At 41.7% G+C, this 19765-nt stretch overlaps 2 protein-coding genes across 2 annotated transcripts; both read left to right on the forward strand.

Annotated features, from left to right (window-relative positions):
* The first annotated feature begins 5189 nt into the window (after positions 1–5189).
* tmem196 (transmembrane protein 196) lies at positions 5190–11527 on the forward strand. Its single transcript, XM_086280136.1, has 5 exons — positions 5190–5666; positions 7835–7891; positions 9512–9647; positions 10620–10738; positions 10820–11527. The coding sequence occupies exons 1-5, from the start codon at positions 5502–5504 to the stop codon at positions 10889–10891; spliced, it is 549 nt and encodes a 182-aa protein (XP_086136262.1). The 5' UTR covers positions 5190–5501; the 3' UTR covers positions 10892–11527.
* A 3283-nt stretch (positions 11528–14810) lies between these two features.
* On the forward strand, positions 14811–18616 carry polr1f (RNA polymerase I subunit F). The gene is made up of 4 exons (XM_086280950.1): positions 14811–15139; positions 16462–16603; positions 16838–17046; positions 17260–18616. Exons 1-4 carry the CDS (start codon positions 14838–14840, stop codon positions 17747–17749), a joined length of 1143 nt encoding a protein of 380 aa, XP_086137076.1. The 5' UTR covers positions 14811–14837; the 3' UTR covers positions 17750–18616.
* Positions 18617–19765: the final 1149 nt, after the last annotated feature.

Raw genomic sequence — 19765 nt, forward strand, 5'->3', positions numbered from 1 at the left:
TAAAATGGAAGAGTTTGCGGAAAAGCAGGATTTTATGATTGTTTTACTGGAGTTTCAGCTTCGTTCAGTGTAGCAATTCAGTACTACGAGGCTAAATGTTTTTTCAGAACTGAAAAGAACACCTTAAACATCTTCAAACTCGTAGAAGGCAGTTATTGTATTTGTTGTTTGTAACGAGTTGTTATTTGACTTGCTGTTGCTTTCCTACTGGCTTGAAGCACTCTGGCTATTTTCCCTGTTTAAGATTATTCTGTGTGAACCTTGTTGGAAAATCACAGCAGATCAACAGTTTCTGAAATATTCAGACCGGCCTGTGTGGCTCACAACCATGCCACGTTTAAAGTTACATAAATCACCTTTCTTCATATTAACTCAACCTTGCTTTTCTCCATGTTTCTTCCCCTGCAGTGGCTCCCGCCCCACAGTTTGAGAACCACTGCTGTAGATCACCACACAGAAATTTACATGCACTCTTAAAATGCACACGGGAACACAAATAAATCCACAAGTGTTTTGACTTTTGGCTGAGAACACGGGAAAAGAACAAAGAAAGGGAAAGAAAGAAAGGACGATACAATGAGATATTAAATTCTGCTGAGATGGTGGAGACAAAATAATTAATTGGGTGGTGTCTGTTGGTTTGAAAACCAAAGCAATAAGAGAGAAATCTAGAGTGTCATCAAGTCTGCCATTGATCAGAAGTTTATTGGTTCACAGGCAGCAGGCCAAAAGCAGCATCTTATCCCAAACTAATAGCAGCCTGCTGGACCAAGATAACAGCAATTCACTACTGTGAAACATTCTTACATAACCAAAGGTTTCACAAACATGGCAGAAAGTATTCCACTAATGTTTATTTAATCGTTTTTATTTTATTCTGAAAAAGTGAAAGTTTGTGGTTTAGCATGTCTACATTATGAGACTCACTCAGACAGACAGCTAACAGAGGGAGAGACAAGACTATACTCACACTGAGCTGAATGGACACAGGCGGAAGTAAAGAGGGAAATGCAAAGACAGCAAAGACCCAAACACAGAAAGTTATCATCACAATAAAACAGGAAGTGAATATTTCTGAGAAGCACGTAGGCAACACCAGGGAAGAGAAATTCACAGAAACAAAGATGTGAGAAAGGGAAACAAAAACAAAACAGGAACCAAAAATCCATTTGTAAAAATTCATTATTAACGATGGACAAAAAAAAAAACAGAACAATCTCACGTGAGGGACTTTATGAGCTATATATAGTGTGTGGCCAGGGTTTTAAACATAAGGCACGTGGACCAGAATTAGCCCAGCAAAAACTCCAATCTGGCCCACTAGATTTCTTTGGAAAATGTGAAGGAAGCCATACATTTGTGGACTTTTAAATGTATTTTAGTAAGTTTTGGATCTTTTCCTTCTGATAAAGACTCTCCCCATCGCTAGTCATACTACAGTAATAGATTACATTAAATAACAGAAAATTTCCCTTTTTTCACTACAGACTTTTTTCTTCTGTTTTTTCTACAGTGGGCCACCAAAAAGCACATTTGCTATTCGGCTTTGTAATTACAGCACCATCTGTGTGAGTGCAATGAGGTATTTTACACATTTATTTCTTACAATTTAAACCCAAAGATTAATTCTGAAAGATGTTTTTCCATTTATTACAGCAGCATTTCTGTGCTGCTGATATTGCACTTATTTTCTAATATTAATATATCTATATGTTATGTGTCTTTATGTGGCCCACGATGTAAAATTTGTTTCACATCCCTGGTGTATCGTCTCCTATAGCCTTTCATAACACAGTAACATAGTTACAAAAAATAATTTCCAATAATTCAAGCAATCATAGCATATATGGATTTCCAGCTTTATAGCTGGCTGTCCAACACATTTCAACTGGTCTCCCCCCTGGTTCAGTACATCTACAACTTCTGCATCTATCAACTCAGCTTCATCAAGAATTCAATCAACAGCTTGACAAATTTGTAAGGAACACTCAGTGCTTAGTCCATATCTGTCTCTGTGACCTTTTCAAAACAAAGCACCTCACTGAAAGATTCTGCTAAATTAGTCCTTTTGATAATCTGTCTTAACCCAGCTGTCACTAGAGTCTTAGTCTAACATGTTGTCATCAACAAAGTACATTTCTGCCTGTCCCATGTCAGAGCACCTAACATTTACACATGGCTCTTCATCTGCAACAAAAGCATCTACACACACAAACCAAGACAAAAAACCTTTGTCAACACATGACACATGACATGTTAGTACTCAACAAATACTAAACCAAAAAGCAGAAGCAGTGTGTGAAACGCTAAGTACATGCTAGCTGCCTCTATAGGAATCAACAGGGTAGGTATCAGTGAGCTGCTACTAATCGAATGCACTTAATTAACTGGTCATCAGCAAGTGTGAGCAACTCTGTAAAAGTAGAAGGTTTGGCATTCAGGTGTGTGTTCACACAATGCCAAGGAGGAAAAACACCAGCAATGATCTCAGTATATATTTTGCTCTGTATCTCTAGTAATACAGAGCAAAGGCTCTTCTATAGAATCTCTATTTAAATATTTCCCAGACTTACTTCACTTGTTCTTTGTTTTCTGTGTCTGCTCGAAGCATTCACTTTGAACTCACTCACCTGTCCCTAGAGTCCCCTCTGGCTTGTGAGGACACTCACCTCACTTATGCTGCTCTGTGAATAAAGTCTGCAAAGCTAGTGTCACACTGTCACGGTGTCTGTGTTCAGGTCCACAGTTCTTGTGAAGCCATGACAGTGTTGTTGAGAAAACAGTTCCCCAACAAAGTCTACTGAGAGCCGAATAATCGTGATAAGCAGGCACATTATGATATATTAGCAAACCAAATGTCCAATTTTCTTCTCAAGCAGAAAATAATCATCGAAGACAAAAGCTGAGTTTTGGCCCCTGTTTCCTCGGATCTGTGGTATTCTAAAATAAGAAGATAAAAAATTGGCCAAACTGGATGTGCAGCAACGGGGAAGAAAGGCAGCAAAAAAAACTTTTTAGCCTTGTAATAATCAGAACTTGATTACATGCACACTACAGGCTAAAGTAAACTCAAGGACTGTGTGTGTTCACCATGTAGTTCATCTGCAGCAGCTGATACTGAAAGTGAACTCATGTTGAGCTCCGAGTAAACACTCCCCTGAAACAGCACAGCGTACAGTAACACAGCTCGATGATGCTGTATCCCACAGCAGCTGCTTAGCCTCTGTCAATCCATCATCGATCAGTTAGAAACCTTTACGTGCAGAAAACACATTTAAAAAGCCAGAATCAGTTAATTATCTTCATGCTTCTTGGCTAGCTCTACCATCTCCTGGAGGTGAGTTCAAATGTTTTGATTTTATGTAGTGGGAAAGGCGGTATGTGGGATTACTGAATATTTAGGCAATGTTGAAAAGGCTGGGAGCAGATCAATAACCAACAAGTCCAAAGGTGTTTTTCTGTTTTCTGCCTGTGTCTGGCACTTTTAAATCGCAGATCACTGATGTTCTGAATGCATCCACCCTGAATATTAACCCTTTATCTCAGAATTTTATCTCTGATAAAGCATTAGCGTGACTAATGAGTAGGCGGGGCATTGGCCAAATGTAAAAGAAAAACCCCAAAACATGGTGTCTTGAAACCTCTACTTTGATTTTCACTCAAATCTGTGCAGTTCTATGGTGGCTCACAAAGAAAGTACCGGTATCAGGTTGTCTCTGTAAGTTTTATTTACCTTTGCAAAGGCGTCAAACAACAATAAACAGAACGACAGCAGTATCTTTGACCAAAGAGCGATTGTAAACCTACAATATTTATACACACAAGTCATCAATCTGCCACGGTCACAGGATGCTGTTAGAACACCGTGTGATAAACATTAACTCGTACATCAGCATGTGGTGTAGCTGAAATATGACATGTAGACACAATAAGGCAATGCGGAGCTTGTTGTTCAGTTAGGACAGTTTGACACAGAGAAGTAGTTTAGTTATAAAATCTTCCACAGCACTTTGAAATCGTCACCAGTTGTCTTTCACCGAAAGGTATTATGAGAATTTTCCCCAGCGTTGCCCCTGAGTCCCTCCTCGGTTTGAATAAGGTAAATGAGGCTTATATGAGTTATTTTAATTGGTGTGGATTCTGCACTGAATGACTGATGGAGTTCACATCTGTAACCCTTGTTTCATAACAGTGTGAACTGTGCTTAAAATAAATCAATAAATTACAGTGGTTAAGTTTTTATTTAGAGAACAGCTCTGACATGAATTTCTACCCAACGTCCATTATTAGCATCATGATTGCAAAGCTTTGCTGTCCTTCAGCTTAAACAATCTATTTAATTCAATATAGCACACACGAAACAACTAATACACCACTGGATTGGTTCTTTCTTGACCCAGAAGCTGTAATTTTTAGTTTGCAGAACTAACACATGCTCAATTTCATGATAAGTACATATTATTTAAAAAAAAATTTGTCACATTTTCACAAATAACAGCGAGTCACCTGCCTCTAGAGTCTTGTTTTCCACATCAGCTTCAGATTACGTCACTCAAAATGTCCCATGTTGCTTAAATATTTATGAGTTGATAGAGAGCAGAGATCACAGCAGATGCTCACGATCTAAACTAACATTCACTGTTATTGAGTTAACTATATTAAATGCAACTTCCTTCAGGTGAAACTCTCAGAAAAGCGAATTAAATCCAGGAATAGAAGAGCGCAGAAGTGTGAAAACATGGTTAATCATTTCTGGTTGTAGACATGCACATGCTGGAAAAGCAGAGTCACGAGCTGTCACCTTCTTAATCAAAGACTGTAAATATCACTAAAGAATAAATAAATCTACTACCCAAAGCTGGAACTAATATATAAAGAGAACAAACACCGAGTTCCAGAATGTTTGAAGAAAACAAAAAAACCCCAAAAAACCCCAAAAAACCAAGAACTAAACAAGTTTTTTCAGTTTTTGATAAAATAATCGCTGTTCTGTTTTATCTATTTATAAAACGTACATATCAGTGTAGCTTTTATATTTATATTTAAGTGACAGGTGTTTCCTGTCTGTGGTTCCGTTTAACGAACGTTACGCTTCATCGCTGTGGGCGGAGGCTGAGACTCACGAACTCCTAGTAACGGCCCTGGATGTGCGCGCGTGCACTGTTTGTGTGTGTATATGGGTGCATGCTTGCGCGCGCGCCATGGCGTTTAAGTACCCTGGACAGCGCCGTGCGTTGTGCACAGAGGAACTTCAGCCGAACGCTCCTTTACCACAATAATCTCCAACCAGAGAGCCAACGCTTCCCCCACCTCCTTGTTTAAATAGTTTGTTAGCCGCTTCTGTAAGTTCGCTCCTCTTCTCTTTACGCTTGGATACACTTTTTTCGCCTCTTCCAGTCGGATATGAAGCAGTAGAGCAGCGCCGCCCTCGGAGCATCGAGAAGCGGACTCCCGCCTCAGCGCCTCCCTCCTGCTGGAGCTGGAGAGATGCCCGGGGCAGGATGTGCTCCAGCCGCAAGATTCTGTGGAGCCTGCTCCTGCTGTCCTTGGTGGAGGTGGGCCTGGGTGTGGCGAGCATCGTCCTGGGAGCGGTGGGCATCAGCTGGGTCCGGGGCGATCATAAACCGCAGCAGGGAGACGCTTCTCCGGTCTGGAGTGGACTCTGTGTACGTCCTTGGAGCAACTCTTGTCGCTACTTTTTGTCTTTGTCTCACTTTCCCAGAGGATAAGTATCCAGGGATCGTGCTGAAAGATGAGACCGTTAAAACTCGAGGGAATTACCTTGCTCTTTATAGAGCCTGCTAGAGACAGCATGCGCTGCATGTCTGTAAGCATTAGAATATCAAAATAAGGGAAACATATTCTGGTCATATAAGGGCTAAAGGACTAGACTAGAACTTTAATATATTTATACACCATAAATTACAGCACCTAGGTTAACACTGATATTTAAAATGTGCAGAAAATCAAAGAAAAATCTGAAAGACTTTTGTATTTTTCCCTCTAAAACTTCTCAAAAAACTAATTGACTTCAAATATTTTTGTCTTATTTAAGCTCCTATCAAATAAATCCATTCTGCTTACAGAAATTCTTTGTTTGAAAAAGTGGAATTTCTGTTCATATTTGTGGTTGTTTTCAAACTTTCAATACCTGGTGTGGTTTTGCTGACACAGCTTCATATGGTATTTGCCTATAAAAGCCTGGCAGACACACAGCCATTTGGCCTGGCGCACTGGAGCTAAAGATTGGCTTTATTAATTGATGCTTGATTTACTGCTCATTGCTTGGAAGGGTCGGAGCTTTTAGACCCATCTACATCCTCTCAGTCTATTGAATGTGTCTGCTCCTGTTTCTGTGCTGCTCTGAGCCTCATTGTCTCGATTTTGCCACAGAACATTTAAAAAGTTTGTTCCTGGCATCTTAAGCAGCCACATACCTTGAATCATCTACTTTACTGTGACAGTCGCTCCAGCGGGGGATATATAGTCTATCTGTCAGCAGTTATAGCTGAGAATTACTATAAATGCCAGGAGCTGAAGCACTATGAGTCATACAGAGTCATCTATAACATTATCATCGGTGTGAGACGGCTGCTTTGAAAGACTGCTTAAGTGTAAATATGTGGGTGTGCATCAGACAGAGGGGAAAAAAAGCATTTACTGATATATCACAGTATATAGGTTCCATATCTGGGCGTGAGTGCACTTAAAGTGCGCGTGATTCCAGCAGTGTAGATGAAGTTCCTGCAAAGATGTTATGCAACGGGTCGTCTGTGAGTTCAACCACGCAGCTGTTGAGCTCTGTCTGCTGAGTCAGCCACCCAGCTGTCCAAGAGTTTCAGTCTTCTTTCGGGACCTGGAAATTATTGTAACCCACTGACCAGTGACTTTAGAGGACACTGACTCTCCAACCTTTGGTGCCTTATTGTGTTGAAACATTGTGATTAATAATTTATCATTTCTGCAACTTTGGATTAAGTTTCAGAACAGTGGAGCAGTTTGGGTTTTGGTTTGTTTTCTTTGCAATGAACAGCAAACCTGAATCGTGAGAGTTTTTGTGAAACAGGAGAATTGTCTATTTAAAAGATCTCCAGTTTTGAAAGCAGGCAGAGCCCTAAAATGATAAAATCATATATTCTAATCTATCTACTGTCTAATTACCTGATTAGGTGAATAGGGCAGTATAGTTATAAAATTGTAAGAATGTTTTTACAGTGAAACAATTTAATGACCTAAAGTACACATGAAGATTTGTGTGTGTGTGTGTGTGTGTGTGTGTGTGTGTGTGTGTGTGTGTGTGTGTGTGTGTGTGTGTGTGTGTGTGTGTGTGTGTGTGTGTGTCAGCTCAACAACTTGATCCATAGGTAGGAGACTTTATAAAGAGCTGAAAGCTCTTGAGGGACTCTAATAAGTGCACCTGGCTCTTAGAAATATTTATCCATCCATTTTCTTCTCCTTATCCAATTATCTAAGGTTGGGGTGGGGCTGGTGTTTATCCCAGCTGCCATAGGGCGAGAGGCGAGGCTAACACGGAGAGGCTGTCTAGAAACATTTATATATTAAATAATAATAACCAGACAGTGTAAATTATCCTGAAATAAAAAATAAGAGGACGTGTCTCCTTTTTCCACCAACATCCTTCTGGAAATGTTATTTTTAGAGGGAGAAAACCACACGTGGATAACTGATTTCAATGACTGTTATTTTCAGCATTTCCCATTGTTGCATCAGGGACGGGTGCCATAAAAAAAAGAAACATCTAAAAATTTCTCATGACAAACTAACTTGAACTCACAGAGGTGTTAATTTACTTGCTGTCTTTCTTTGTTTCCAGTTTCTGGTCTGCGGGATGTGCGGCGTGCTGTGTGCTCGAAAGAGGACTGGCCTTATTGTAAGTACATACATACTGAATGAGCTCAGTTTATTTCTCCAAGTAATTTCCTTTTAGTTTAGTTAGTGATTCACATTTCAGCAGTTTGTACTGAGCTATTTCCAGGATGGTACCAGTTTCTAGGAATTAGGCAGAGACACCAGGAAATAGTTCAAGAAGGCCTGTAGCCTTTGCTAGAGGTAGAAGGTAGATTTTGTTTTTTTTAGCTTTGAACTGAGCCAGGTTGTTTTCTTGTTTCTACCTTTTATGCTGAGCTCAGTCAAGCTAACTGTCACGTGCCTGGGAGCCTTTTTCATTCAGTATTTGCTGGAATTATGATGCAGATGTCTTCTGTTGTGGATGTCAGATGCAAAGTCATCTGTATCAGGAATACTGAACGCAAAGCATACACAGAGTCTGCATATTCGACAACGAAAGAACACCTAAAGGTGTGTGTGTGTGTGTGTGTGTGTGCGTGTGCGTGTGCGTGTGTGTGCGTGTGTGTGTGTGTGTGTTGCAGCAGGTGCAGTCAGTATGCTCTGAGAGAGACATCTGAGGAAATAAGAGGAGACAAGCAGTCACCTCTCTTCCCTTTCTGTCACTCTTTCTGTCTTTTTTACAGTCTCTCAGTGTCTCCCAGTCCTGGTGTTTCTTTCTGACTCCCTGTCTCCTGCAGGGAGGAGACTAATGATGGATCAATGTCAGCGCAATCTGCTGTAACAGAGACATCCCTCAACCTTTCTTTCCCCCCATCTCACCCTGTCCAACTTTTGTCTCCCTGTCTATCTCCTCCTACTCATGCTTTTCCTTTTTTTCATCACTATATCTATCCATCTGCCTCTTCCATTCACTCTGTCCCAGCCGTTATGTCGACGCTGCGACGCTCTCCATTTTTCTCTCCATCTTCCTCCAGCGCCCTCCCCATGTCTGCCTGTGGGGTGATGATTGCATTAGGTTGGTTTGGCTCCGGACCCCTGCCAGCCACTTTCCACACTTCCCTGGGTAACGACTGAAATACGAGATGCCGTTTTCCATGTGGTTAAAGGCACTAACGGCATCTGCACAGGGAGCAGTGAAAGAGGGCTTGCACTCCAGATGGAATACAAACACATTCACAATTAGTGGGAAGTATATGAATCATCTGGATTTTATTATCTTGATAAGAAGGTGATGGAAGTCTAACTGTTTTCTCATCAGATTCTACCCAGAAACAAATAAATAAAAAGATGAAAAAATCAAATTCTGAAACTGGGATTTAGTTTTCCTGGTCCCGATCACAATTTCCGGAGAAGTAATCTGTAAAATGCGATTCATTAAACACACAAATCAGACACACACTTTAACACAGACACGCACACACAAATACAGCAAGTGAGTGATGCAAGCATATTTACAAGCCGCACATCGCTCCTGGAACAGGCAGTCGGCTTTGAGAGTGATCCTATTTTATAATGGCGAATGAGATTTATTTTGACTGATAGGCATTACTCATCGCCGCAGCCTCGTTCCAAAACAGCAGAATGATGGAGATGGAAGCTCAGTAGTAATTTGTATATCTCCGGTCTCATCGCATTTTGTCACTTGGTTTACAGATTGGTTGATAAGGTCTCAATTTTGCGGCTCACCCCCCTTGTCTTTCAGATGATCCTCTTTTCAGCGTGCTGCATCTGTGGTCTCATTGCCGGGATCTTAAACGTCCAGTTTGTTCGGGCACTGAACAAACGGCCGGACAAGATGCAAACAATTCACCTGGCTGCAATGACTCTGGCTTGTCTAGGTAAAGATAATAACAAGGACGCAAGACGTAACACAATCTGATGTGACGCAATTGAAAACAACTCATGTCTTTGTCTATTTTTCATCGTAAGATAAGAACGTTATTAGTCTCTGTTCAAGTATTTGAAAGGGACTAAATGTGGGGGTAAAGATAAAGCATTTCTTTATTAGTCACCTGTCAATACTAACAGTATACCAAGCATTTCTTATTACTGCTAATCACTTTTATCTCAACACTATCTCAACAACTCTCCAGTGCTCCTCCACCCTCCCCAAAAAAGCTTTGTCAGTTTTATTCAGAGAAGAAGTGCCTCTTCATTTCTTTTCTGAAGGTCTGCCGGCGTACTAGTCGCTCCATGAGGTTGTGCTTGTGGCTAAATGTTGATGCCAGTGTTAAAATGGATCCTTTAGTAGGTATGTAACAGTTTTAGCATGCAAACCACATTAGGGACATAATATTTGCTAGTTAGCGATACATCAAAGTCATTTTGGCTTAAAGAAATTGTCAGGGATTAAATGCCCTAGAAGTCTCTGAATGGGGCCATAATTTCAAAAGTAATCAACCAGCAACTGAGTCCATAAGCCCATTAGGAGAGAATTTACCGAGGACATAAATCAAGAGCGAGGTAGTTTAATTTTCTCATAGATATTATTACACACACACACACACACACACTCACAACTCTGAATTGGATAAGTGGAAGAAAATGGATGGCTTGATAACTAAATAACTGAAATCAAACGAGGCATTGCAGCGTCGGCTTTACTTGTACCCGAAGGCTACGTCCATCTTTTATGCAGTCCATATACAGACTTTGGCTGAGACATAGGACTTCATAAGTGAAACTCTTTCCATACTAGCACTAAAAAATAGAAATCAGACGATCATCCAGTACAGTATGTTTTATCCTCTGGGGACTGAGTGTTTTTCTGTTCACTTCTGTGTAAAATTTCCTTTTCCGGTCTTATCCAGGGATCTCGACCTGTACCTTATCCACGTGGCTGACTTGTCGTCTGGCAAGCTCGGAGCAGCAAAGGATGTTCTTGGAGAGGGAACACTCGCTACATCATTCCCATGAGATGACAGAGAAGGTAGTAAACTGCATGACTCATCTTTAGCTGCTGTCGGAAGTTTTTTTCCTAAGCAGGTTTGTGTTTGTGTGTCTCTAACAGGAGGTCCTGGACAACTCCAGTAATGGTATTCCTCAGATCTCCTATAATGGACACACCGCGGCATCTCCTTGAGGAAGTTTCAGCAGGAGGTGACTTGCAGACTTAAACAGAAGCAGTTACTAAAACTCGTGCTGTCACGCAGCTAATGCAGCTTGTAGTAGACTGCATTTAACTGTATCCTGACTGCAGGAACTGAACCAAATTTGTCGCCTTGGAACCCGTTTACCTGCTGCCTGATGAAACGGAGAGCATGAAGGAGCCGTTTGTGCTTCTGAATATTATGCAAACATGGGTTCAAATACCTTCGGTTTAAATCTCACCAAAGCCGGGATGGTGAGCTGCGGTTTGGATGACAAATGAAGCGACAGACATCTGCGTGAAATCCTCCAATTTGTGAGCGTGAAGGATACATTTCATCCAGTCAGATCAAAGCGATGAGCACAAACCAAGCATGCAACTGATTCACTTGTTTAGAAGAGCTATTTCAGTCTCATCGTCCTTATTCTCTCTCTCTCTCTGTCATGTTATTGGTTTATGGAAGCCAGATCTTGAGATAGCCTTTGGTAAACTGTATGTATCATCTGATAATGGAATGCTTTGAGAGAAAAGTTACAGTGATGCACAATGTACTGTATGTATCCATGCTTGTAAATCAAACGTATTTTTATAATGCTTCTTATAAAGTTCATTCAATTAAAGTACGACTAATAAAAGAATTGCACAGTCTTGCATGTTGTTTTACTGTTGCTGTGTTAAATACGTGTTGAGATGAATCTGGTTTTATGATCACAGTTTATGCAGATTAGCCTTTTTTTAATTATACAGTTGCCAATTTGTGTGTTTATAGTACATGAACACACATGTTTGTGGAAGTGTGTTTGTGTTTGTGAAGTATGTGAGGTTTGAGTAAAAATGTGATGGGAGTGACTTTTCAGTTTGTAAGCCAGATTACAGCATTTTAATCAATACACTACATCATTGTAGGTGATAGTAAGACCCAAAGGTTAAAATAACACACTGAAAAATCGCACACTATGAAGAACCGTATTTAAATGACTTAGTCATATTAACGAGATCCAGGTGTTTTTTAAAAACAAAAAAAAAACAAAAACACACACAGAGCAACCATCTCACACCTTGCGGGCTGTCTTCAAGCTCAGGTCCTCTTGAGCTTGAGGGTCCTGCGCAGTATCTTTGCTGTTTCTAGGACTGTGCTCTTCTGTACACAGATCTCGGGTGTTGTTCCTGGGATCTGCTGGAGCTACTTGCCCTGTTCAGAGAGTCACTGCACAGAGTAATCCGATTACCACTGGGACCACTGTTACCTTCACCCTCCACACCCTCCGAGTTCCTCTCTCAGCCAGTGGTACTTCTCAAGCTTCTCATGATCCTTCTTCCTAATTGCTATCGGTATACAGCCGTCTTCCTCTGTTTGTCCACTACTACTGGTTGGTTAGCCGTCACCAGTTTGTCTGTCTGTATCTGGAAGTCCCACAGGATCTTAGCTTGGTCATTCTCGACAACCCAGGGGGTGGGTCCCATTTTGATCTTGGGACTTCAAGGTGATACTCAGCACGGATGTTTCTGTATCCTATGTCGGCCACTTGGTTATGGCATTCCACGTGTGCCATGCCTGTTAGCATCTTGCATCCTGCTGTTATGTGTTGGATTGTCTCAGGGGCATCTTTATACAGCCTGCACCTGTGGTCTTACCTGGTGTGGTAGACCCCCTCTATGGATCTTGTACTTAGAGCTTGTTCCTGTGCTGCCATTGTTGGTGCCTCTGTGCTGTTGCGGTCTTTCAGTCCAGCTTTGTCTACCACTTGTATGATTTCTGGATTTCAGCCACTTCCTCTATCTGTGCATATGCAGTGCCTGTCCTTCCATGATGGTCCTTATTTTTTGTGTTATACCTCATCAGTCACTTATTGCAATAGTAGTTGTATCTTGTGGATGTTGGAGCACTGAAGTTCAAGTTTTGATGTTAGTCTAAATGCTGGGTGTCAAAGAACCCATAGGTCCCACATCTTCATGTAATCCCTGTGTAATACCATCCACCAGTTATCTATTTTCTCTTGTAAACACATGCCTTATACTTGTTCTTCTTTCATTTTATGTGCCATTTTATTTATTGAGTTATTTACAAACTATGTACTTATGCACTATTTCCTCTACCATATTTGTCCCCAATATATTTAACATTTTTAATTTCTTTATCCAGTATGGTTCTTTTATAACTAAGCTATTAAATAATGATACAATCAGTAAATAACAAGGGAAGTTATATTGAAAAATACATAACAGGGGAATTTATAGAGATTGAATTAAATACAAAGAAAATCACAATATCCATGTTGATATCCATGGATATAATGACAATAATATATTTGTTGGGTTGAATTTTAGATTTTAGCAGTTTCAGTCCTTCATAGCATCATCAATTCAGAAAGCCACTGCATTCTTATGAGACCACAGTTTAAGGCAATGATGATGCTGTTCAGGGTTCCCACACTTGTCGTAAAGTTAAGTAACAAAGTAAATCAGTTTCATAGCACCCGTCAGACCTGCAAGCTTAAAATGCTTCACAGAGGAGGAAGAGCAATAAAAACCTGTTTCCTCCACACACACATGCTTGCACACAAACACAGCTGTGACCTGTTATGAAGATAAGCTCTGACAACATCATTGCTGCTCAGCACCTCATTACAGTGTTTGCCAACTCCTGAGAGAAGCTCCAAACAGAGATGTGTGTGCATCTGCGTGCATTTATGCATGTTTGTGTGTTGACTGGGGCCCACAGCAGCAGAAGCCACAGGGAGCTAAGAAACCATGCACTATTTATCACCGTGACAACAGACAGGAAAGGGCCATGGCTCCTAACAGAGCACCGGGTCTGCGATTCCTGTGAGAGTGTGTGTGATAAAGAGAGAAACGCTGAATCATGTGACCTCCTGCGGTGCTGCCCTGTCAGAAAACAGTAACACTAGATTCATCTGTGCATGTGTCAGGATATTTTCAGTGCATGCCTGTGTGTATGGCTGGACACGCTGCACTAGTTGCACTAATTGACACCTCAGGTCACCCTAATGATCTTAATGTGGCTCTGCAGGTGAGAATGGGATACAGAATCAATGATCATCTCCTACCCCACGAGCTCCCTAACAGCATCCCTGCTAGGACTATCAGGGCCGAACTTGTAGATTACATAACAAAGGGCATCAGGTAACTTACGTAAGCATCATAACAGCTATATACAACAGCAAAGCTGCATGGTGTTCATTTTAATTTGCTAAAATTTTGTCATTTTGTCTAAAGTTAAAAGTGATGCTGGCAAATGTCTGAGCCTACTTCTGCAGGAGGTTTCTTCCTGTTAAAGAGGAGTTCTTCCTTCCCACTGCCGCCAGGTGTTTGCTCAAATGAAACACATTTATCTGTGGCTGCAGTTACTTTGCAGGGCTAAATTTTATTTATAAATTTAAAATGTGAAAATGAAATAGCCACTCAGAATAAGTTCACCATGTTACACAGGACATTCATTATTTAAACTAACAGACAGTTTGGCCACATGCAACATTTAAATCCATCAACATGTTATGCCAGGAAACATTAAAGCATTACTGCACGCAGACTAGCCATGTACAGCCATTAAGTCTGCAGTCGCTCATTTATAATCGTTAAAGAGTGTAAAAGTGTTTTGATGATGATTCAGTCTGTGCTCTGCAGACAAAAGGGGCAGTGAGTCATACAATTCTTCATATCTTCTAATGCTTTCAAGGATTTTACAATATTTCTGTGTCTAAAAAAACAATTAAACACAATACTTTTTGACAACCATTACTTAAAGATAGTGAATGGGACCTAAAATAAACTATTAAATAAGCTTGCAGTATGAAGTTTGTGGAGGGCGCTTCTCTTCTTCACCAGCAGGGGGCAACAATAACAAATGTTTTTAACAGCAGTTCAACAATCCGCAAAGCGGAAGTCACCTCTTGTTTGTCTTCCGGTCTTTCTACGCAGCATGGCGAATTTGGAGCATGGTGAGGACAATCCAAAACATGTGAGAATGTCCGGTGAAACTCCCGACGTGTCCGTCCCGGACCAGGCGGCCCAAGAGACCCCAGCACCGGTAAACACTGCTGCCGCTCTCCCGTTATCGATCCCGTCGTTCGCCGCTGCCTCCGAGCTGTTGTCAGCGCCTTACTCGTGTCTGGTCGTGAACACCCACCGGAGACACATCGCCCTGCCGCCCGTGTATCTAAACAAGAAGAAGACGGGGATTAAGGAGGAGCTGGAGGCCGAGCTGCTCAAGTTCTCTCAAAGGTGCTTCTTTTTTTTTCCCCCGCCGACGTTTTTATCCAGTCAATGAAGCATTTTGAGCCGGACAGTCCACTTTCCTACGAACACAAACACGCACACGAGCTGTGATGTCCTCTAGCCGCTGAGTTTTCGTGTTGCTGTCTCCTGTGTTGTGAAAGAACCTAGTAGCTACTCATGAAACATCCTGTTAGGTCCTTTATCGGACACACACCTGCTGACGAGGTGGTGCTTTTAGGGGTTTTGGGAGGCTGTCACTGAAATGCAGACTTTTAGCTTTAATTCAGGGCATTGATTGTCCGGAAAATACAGCCAATGTGTTTTTAAATCCTTTACAGTCAATGAGTGCCTAAAGTCTAAAAGTCATGAACGTCACATCACCAACTGCTGTTTCTTCCTTTGAGAAGCTCTACCAGGTCTCTACTGCAGCCACCAGTTGCTGCTTATTTGTGGGCAATAACTGCATTCAGTTGTTTGTTCAGTAACTGAAAACTTGCTGTATTTAGTAGAGCTCAGGTGACTGACTTGGCCATTGACGATTATCTCTGCTCTTTGCCTCGGGAAACCCTTGGGTTTGTGTGCTTCGGGCCATTGTCCATTTGCACTGTGAAATCAGTTTTGCAGCATTTGTCTGAATCTGAGCAGAGACTATCGCCAGGTCGTCCTGCTGTCACATCATCTATAAACACCAGTGATCCGGCTCCACTGGCAGCCATGCATGCTCATGCTTTAACACTTCCTCCACCGGGATGACGGATGATTTTGCTCTCTCTTATAGCTTTACTTTGGTTTTTCAGCCTGATGAAGATCATCTTTGTATGCACTGATATCTCTATGGGCCACATAATGATAGTTCCAGTGAACAGCTACAAAATACAAGTTTAAAATTCTTTATCTGCTTAATTTATTGTTTAACACAGAGAGAGCAGGCCTCTCCTGGCTAAAAACAAACACCTGTTACTGTCCTGTTACTTGTGAGCCTCTGAAACTTGGATTAAACAGTTAATGTAATTATTTTGTTAAACCCCTTGAGTTAAAGTTTATAATCTGAACTTGAATCACATCTTAATTGTTTGTTTTAGAATCCACTGTGGTGCTCTGCGGAGGTAAAAGTACCAACAACGTGTGATTGCCTGCAAAATGTATTTTATGCATGAATCACTGCGTGCGGCCTTTTTAAATCCTTTCATACACCAGTCAGCTTTTAAAAGCATTAAAACCAGTAATGGTAACGCAAAAAGGTTTGGTCTTCTCCTTTAAGTAAAGCATTGTCAGTTTAAATAAACTGTTAATGGACGAGATGACCCTGTTACTGTTGTCTCTTTCAGTCTGAACGGAGTCCCCTTGGCCTACGACAACATCAGGATAGTGAGACACCTCGGAGACATTTACGACGACAGCGGCTACGTCCACGTGGACGTGGAAGCCAGCTTTATTGTTTTTCAGCCACAAAAAGGACAAAAACTACGGGTGAGATTTACATTCACATTATTTAGTAGAAGCAGAGAAGCTGACGGGACCTTACCTGACATAGTGTCTGTTAAGAGAGACCTGCACTTTTCAGTGTTTACTATTGTTATAATATACAAGTGACATATTAAAACCTGGGGCTTTGAGGCGTACCTGTACTTTGTGGGAGTGATAAATTGCCTCTGATAAAATACAATAACTAACAGCGTGTATCACGTATTCGTCTGTTTGTAGGGTAAGGTAAATAAACTGGGAATAAGCCACGTGGGCTGCTTGGTGCACGGCTGCTTCAACGCCAGCATTCCCAGACCGAATCTGGTTACTGTGGAAACATGGAGAGACGCGGGGCCGAGGATCGGATCGGAGGTGGAGTTTGATGTGACGGCGCTCGACGCCGACACTGCTGGGGTGCTGCTGATCAGAGGACGACTGGACAAGACCAGGCAAGTGTGCAGTATCAGTGATGATGATTTTAGTAGCTTCGGGGCAAAGCTAAAGGCCTCAGTATGCTCGCCGCTTTGTGGCTGCCGGTAGCATCATCACACCAGTAGTCACTGCAGTTTTTTCCTGAACAATAGGCGAGCAACTCAGACCTTCACATCAGCGCTGGTATGGCGCTGGCCTATATTGATTGTTTTTGTCTTTGTGTGCCTCAGGGTGCAGGAGCTGCTGGCCATGTGTGAGGGCACAGAAACCAGTGTGCCTGCAGGCGAGGAGGACCCAGAACCCACCCAGGATGCTTCTGAAGAAACCCCGAAGAAGAAAAAGAAAAAGAAGAAAGTCAAAGAAGAGGAGATAGAAGAAGAGATACCAACCATATCTGCATGCCAGCTGGACAACGGTGTAACACCAGAGCCGAATGGGATGAGGGATGAGGTAAACGGCAATGAAGCCGCAGAGAACAAAAAGAAGAAGAAAAAGAAGAAGAAAAAGAAGAAGGAAAAACGTATAAAAGAAGAGGAGGAGGAGATGGATGTCTCTCAGGTGGCGGTCCACGGGAGCGACTCCAACGGTTACATTAGTGACAAGCCAAGCAAGAAAAGGAAACGTGAATCAGGAAACGATGTGACATCATCTTTTAGTGAAGATCCCGACCCGGTGAAACCAAAGAAAAAGAGAAAAGTCAAAATAGAGCAGCATGCCTAAAAAATGGTATCTTTACAAATTAAGTGAAACATTTGGAATAATCAAGGACATACTGAGTGTGTTAGTGACAGCGACGGCCCTGGAGGAATATCCTGACGTGCCTTAATCATTAAAGAGCCTGGCTGTCATCCCAAAGTTGGCTCCTCGCCTCATAAACATAATGTCGGACATGCAAGAGAACATGGAAATGAGAGATCAGGAGTGGGCTTGACAGATTTTCCTCACTTGTAGTTCCAGCCTTCGCCACATGGTGGAGCCAAACTGCTTCTTACAATCAGTCTGGCAGACAAAAATCCAGAGGCAAAAACTCACCAGCAGAGACAGTTTGATCATCTTTTGCTTTGCTGCTGTTTATATGTTTTCTCCTGTTCAGCATTTAAGAAACAAAAGCCAAACGACTAATGCTGCCCAGCTGACTTCTAGACTTTGGCTCATGCTTCCATACAGGTCTTTAACAAATTGTTCTGATTGTGACTGCAAAGCAAGGAGAACGTTTTACTTAAATCCACAGTATTCAGTGAAAGGCCTGGAAATGAATCAGGCACAGTGACAGTGAAGCCATGGAATATTACTTTCGTGTCGCTCACTTCCTTTTGTCTTTAAATGGATTTTCTTTGACCGAGAGCAGAAATTAGCTGACAATAAAAAAATATATTATTCTCACCCTTTTAAAGAGTTCTTTATTTTGATATTTTGTCATGATGTCTACTTTTCAGTGATGATTTGACACACCTGTGCTTTGTAAACACACTCCTGAACAGCGCTTCGATTTCAGAGAGACAGAAATTCCTGTATTTTTGCAGTGTGCCGTGAAAAGGTTTGCAGCAAGCTCTTTTGCTTTGACCGATGGGAGTCGAGTGATAAAAAGCTGAGAGATAAGACTAAAGATCTAAGTGTTTTCTTTACTCTCTCTCTCGCTCTCTCTCTCTCTCTCACACACACACACACACACACAGAGTGAGGGAGAGAAATCCTCCTGCTTTTCAGTGGGGAGTCTAATTAGCTGCTAGGTGCTAAGAGTTGGAGAGCTTATCGGAAGCTGCCTAAGAGGAGAGATAAGGGGATGCGATTAACTTGGCTCATTTTCATCAGTCACACCTGATCTTACTTTTCTGTCATCTGCATGAGCTGCACCATCTGTGTGTGCATCTTTTTTGGGTGGACAGATCGGAGAACACTGCAGAGAGCCATTCAAATAGGTCTTAAAAAAAAGGGCTGCTTGTATCCAAAGCATCCAGTCTGACAAGAAACAACAGCAAAACTTCATCGTGAACTTTTTTTAAACTGTTTATCAATCATACACTAACAGGAAAAAAAAACATTAATAAGAAAAACTTGCGAAATATTTCCATTCCATTTTTCTTTTAAATCTTCAGCTGTCTGTACACAGTGTTGCTTAATTTTATTGAGGCTTGCAGAGATGTTTTTAAGCACAGCTCTCTCACAGCATTTCAGTCAGGTTCGGGTTGGAGCTTTAGTTGGAGGAGGAGAATCAAGGGTTTGCAATGACCGGGTCCTTTCGTTGTAGATTCACTGCTGTGCTTGGGAACATTGTCCTGTTGCATGAATCAGACCGGCTCAAGTTTTAGCTGTCGGACAGATGGTCTCGCATTTGACTCTAGAATGTCCTGTCTCTGCAAAACAAGCCCAAATCAACACGTCTCCACCTCCGTGCTTGACAGCTGCTACTGTATTCGGCTTTTGGTGTTCACCAAATGTGGCGCTGTGCATTATGGCCAAACAGCTCCAAATGGAGATATCTCAAAATCTCAAACGTTTTGTTGTAGGCTCTGGACTTTTACTTTTACCTTGATTCTTTTCTTTTTCAGCCATTGCTGTACTTTTAATCATCGTCCTGTTGCTTTACTAGTCAGACAGATGGTCTCAAGTTTGCTTCTTGAATACTTTGGTCCACAGAGGAGTTCATGGTCGACTGAGTGACTGCCAGGTTTATTTGGTCTTGTCTGACCAAAAGGACTGCTCCACTATTCCTGTAGTTTGTTCAGATCCAACTTT

Source organism: Aulonocara sp. 'chitande type north' Nkhata Bay, linkage group LG22, assembly GCF_057382095.1.
Source record: "Aulonocara sp. 'chitande type north' Nkhata Bay isolate Kocher_YH1m ecotype deep benthic linkage group LG22, A_spYH_male_GT1.1, whole genome shotgun sequence".
NCBI classification, from domain to species: Eukaryota; Metazoa; Chordata; class Actinopteri; order Cichliformes; family Cichlidae; genus Aulonocara; species Aulonocara sp. 'chitande type north' Nkhata Bay.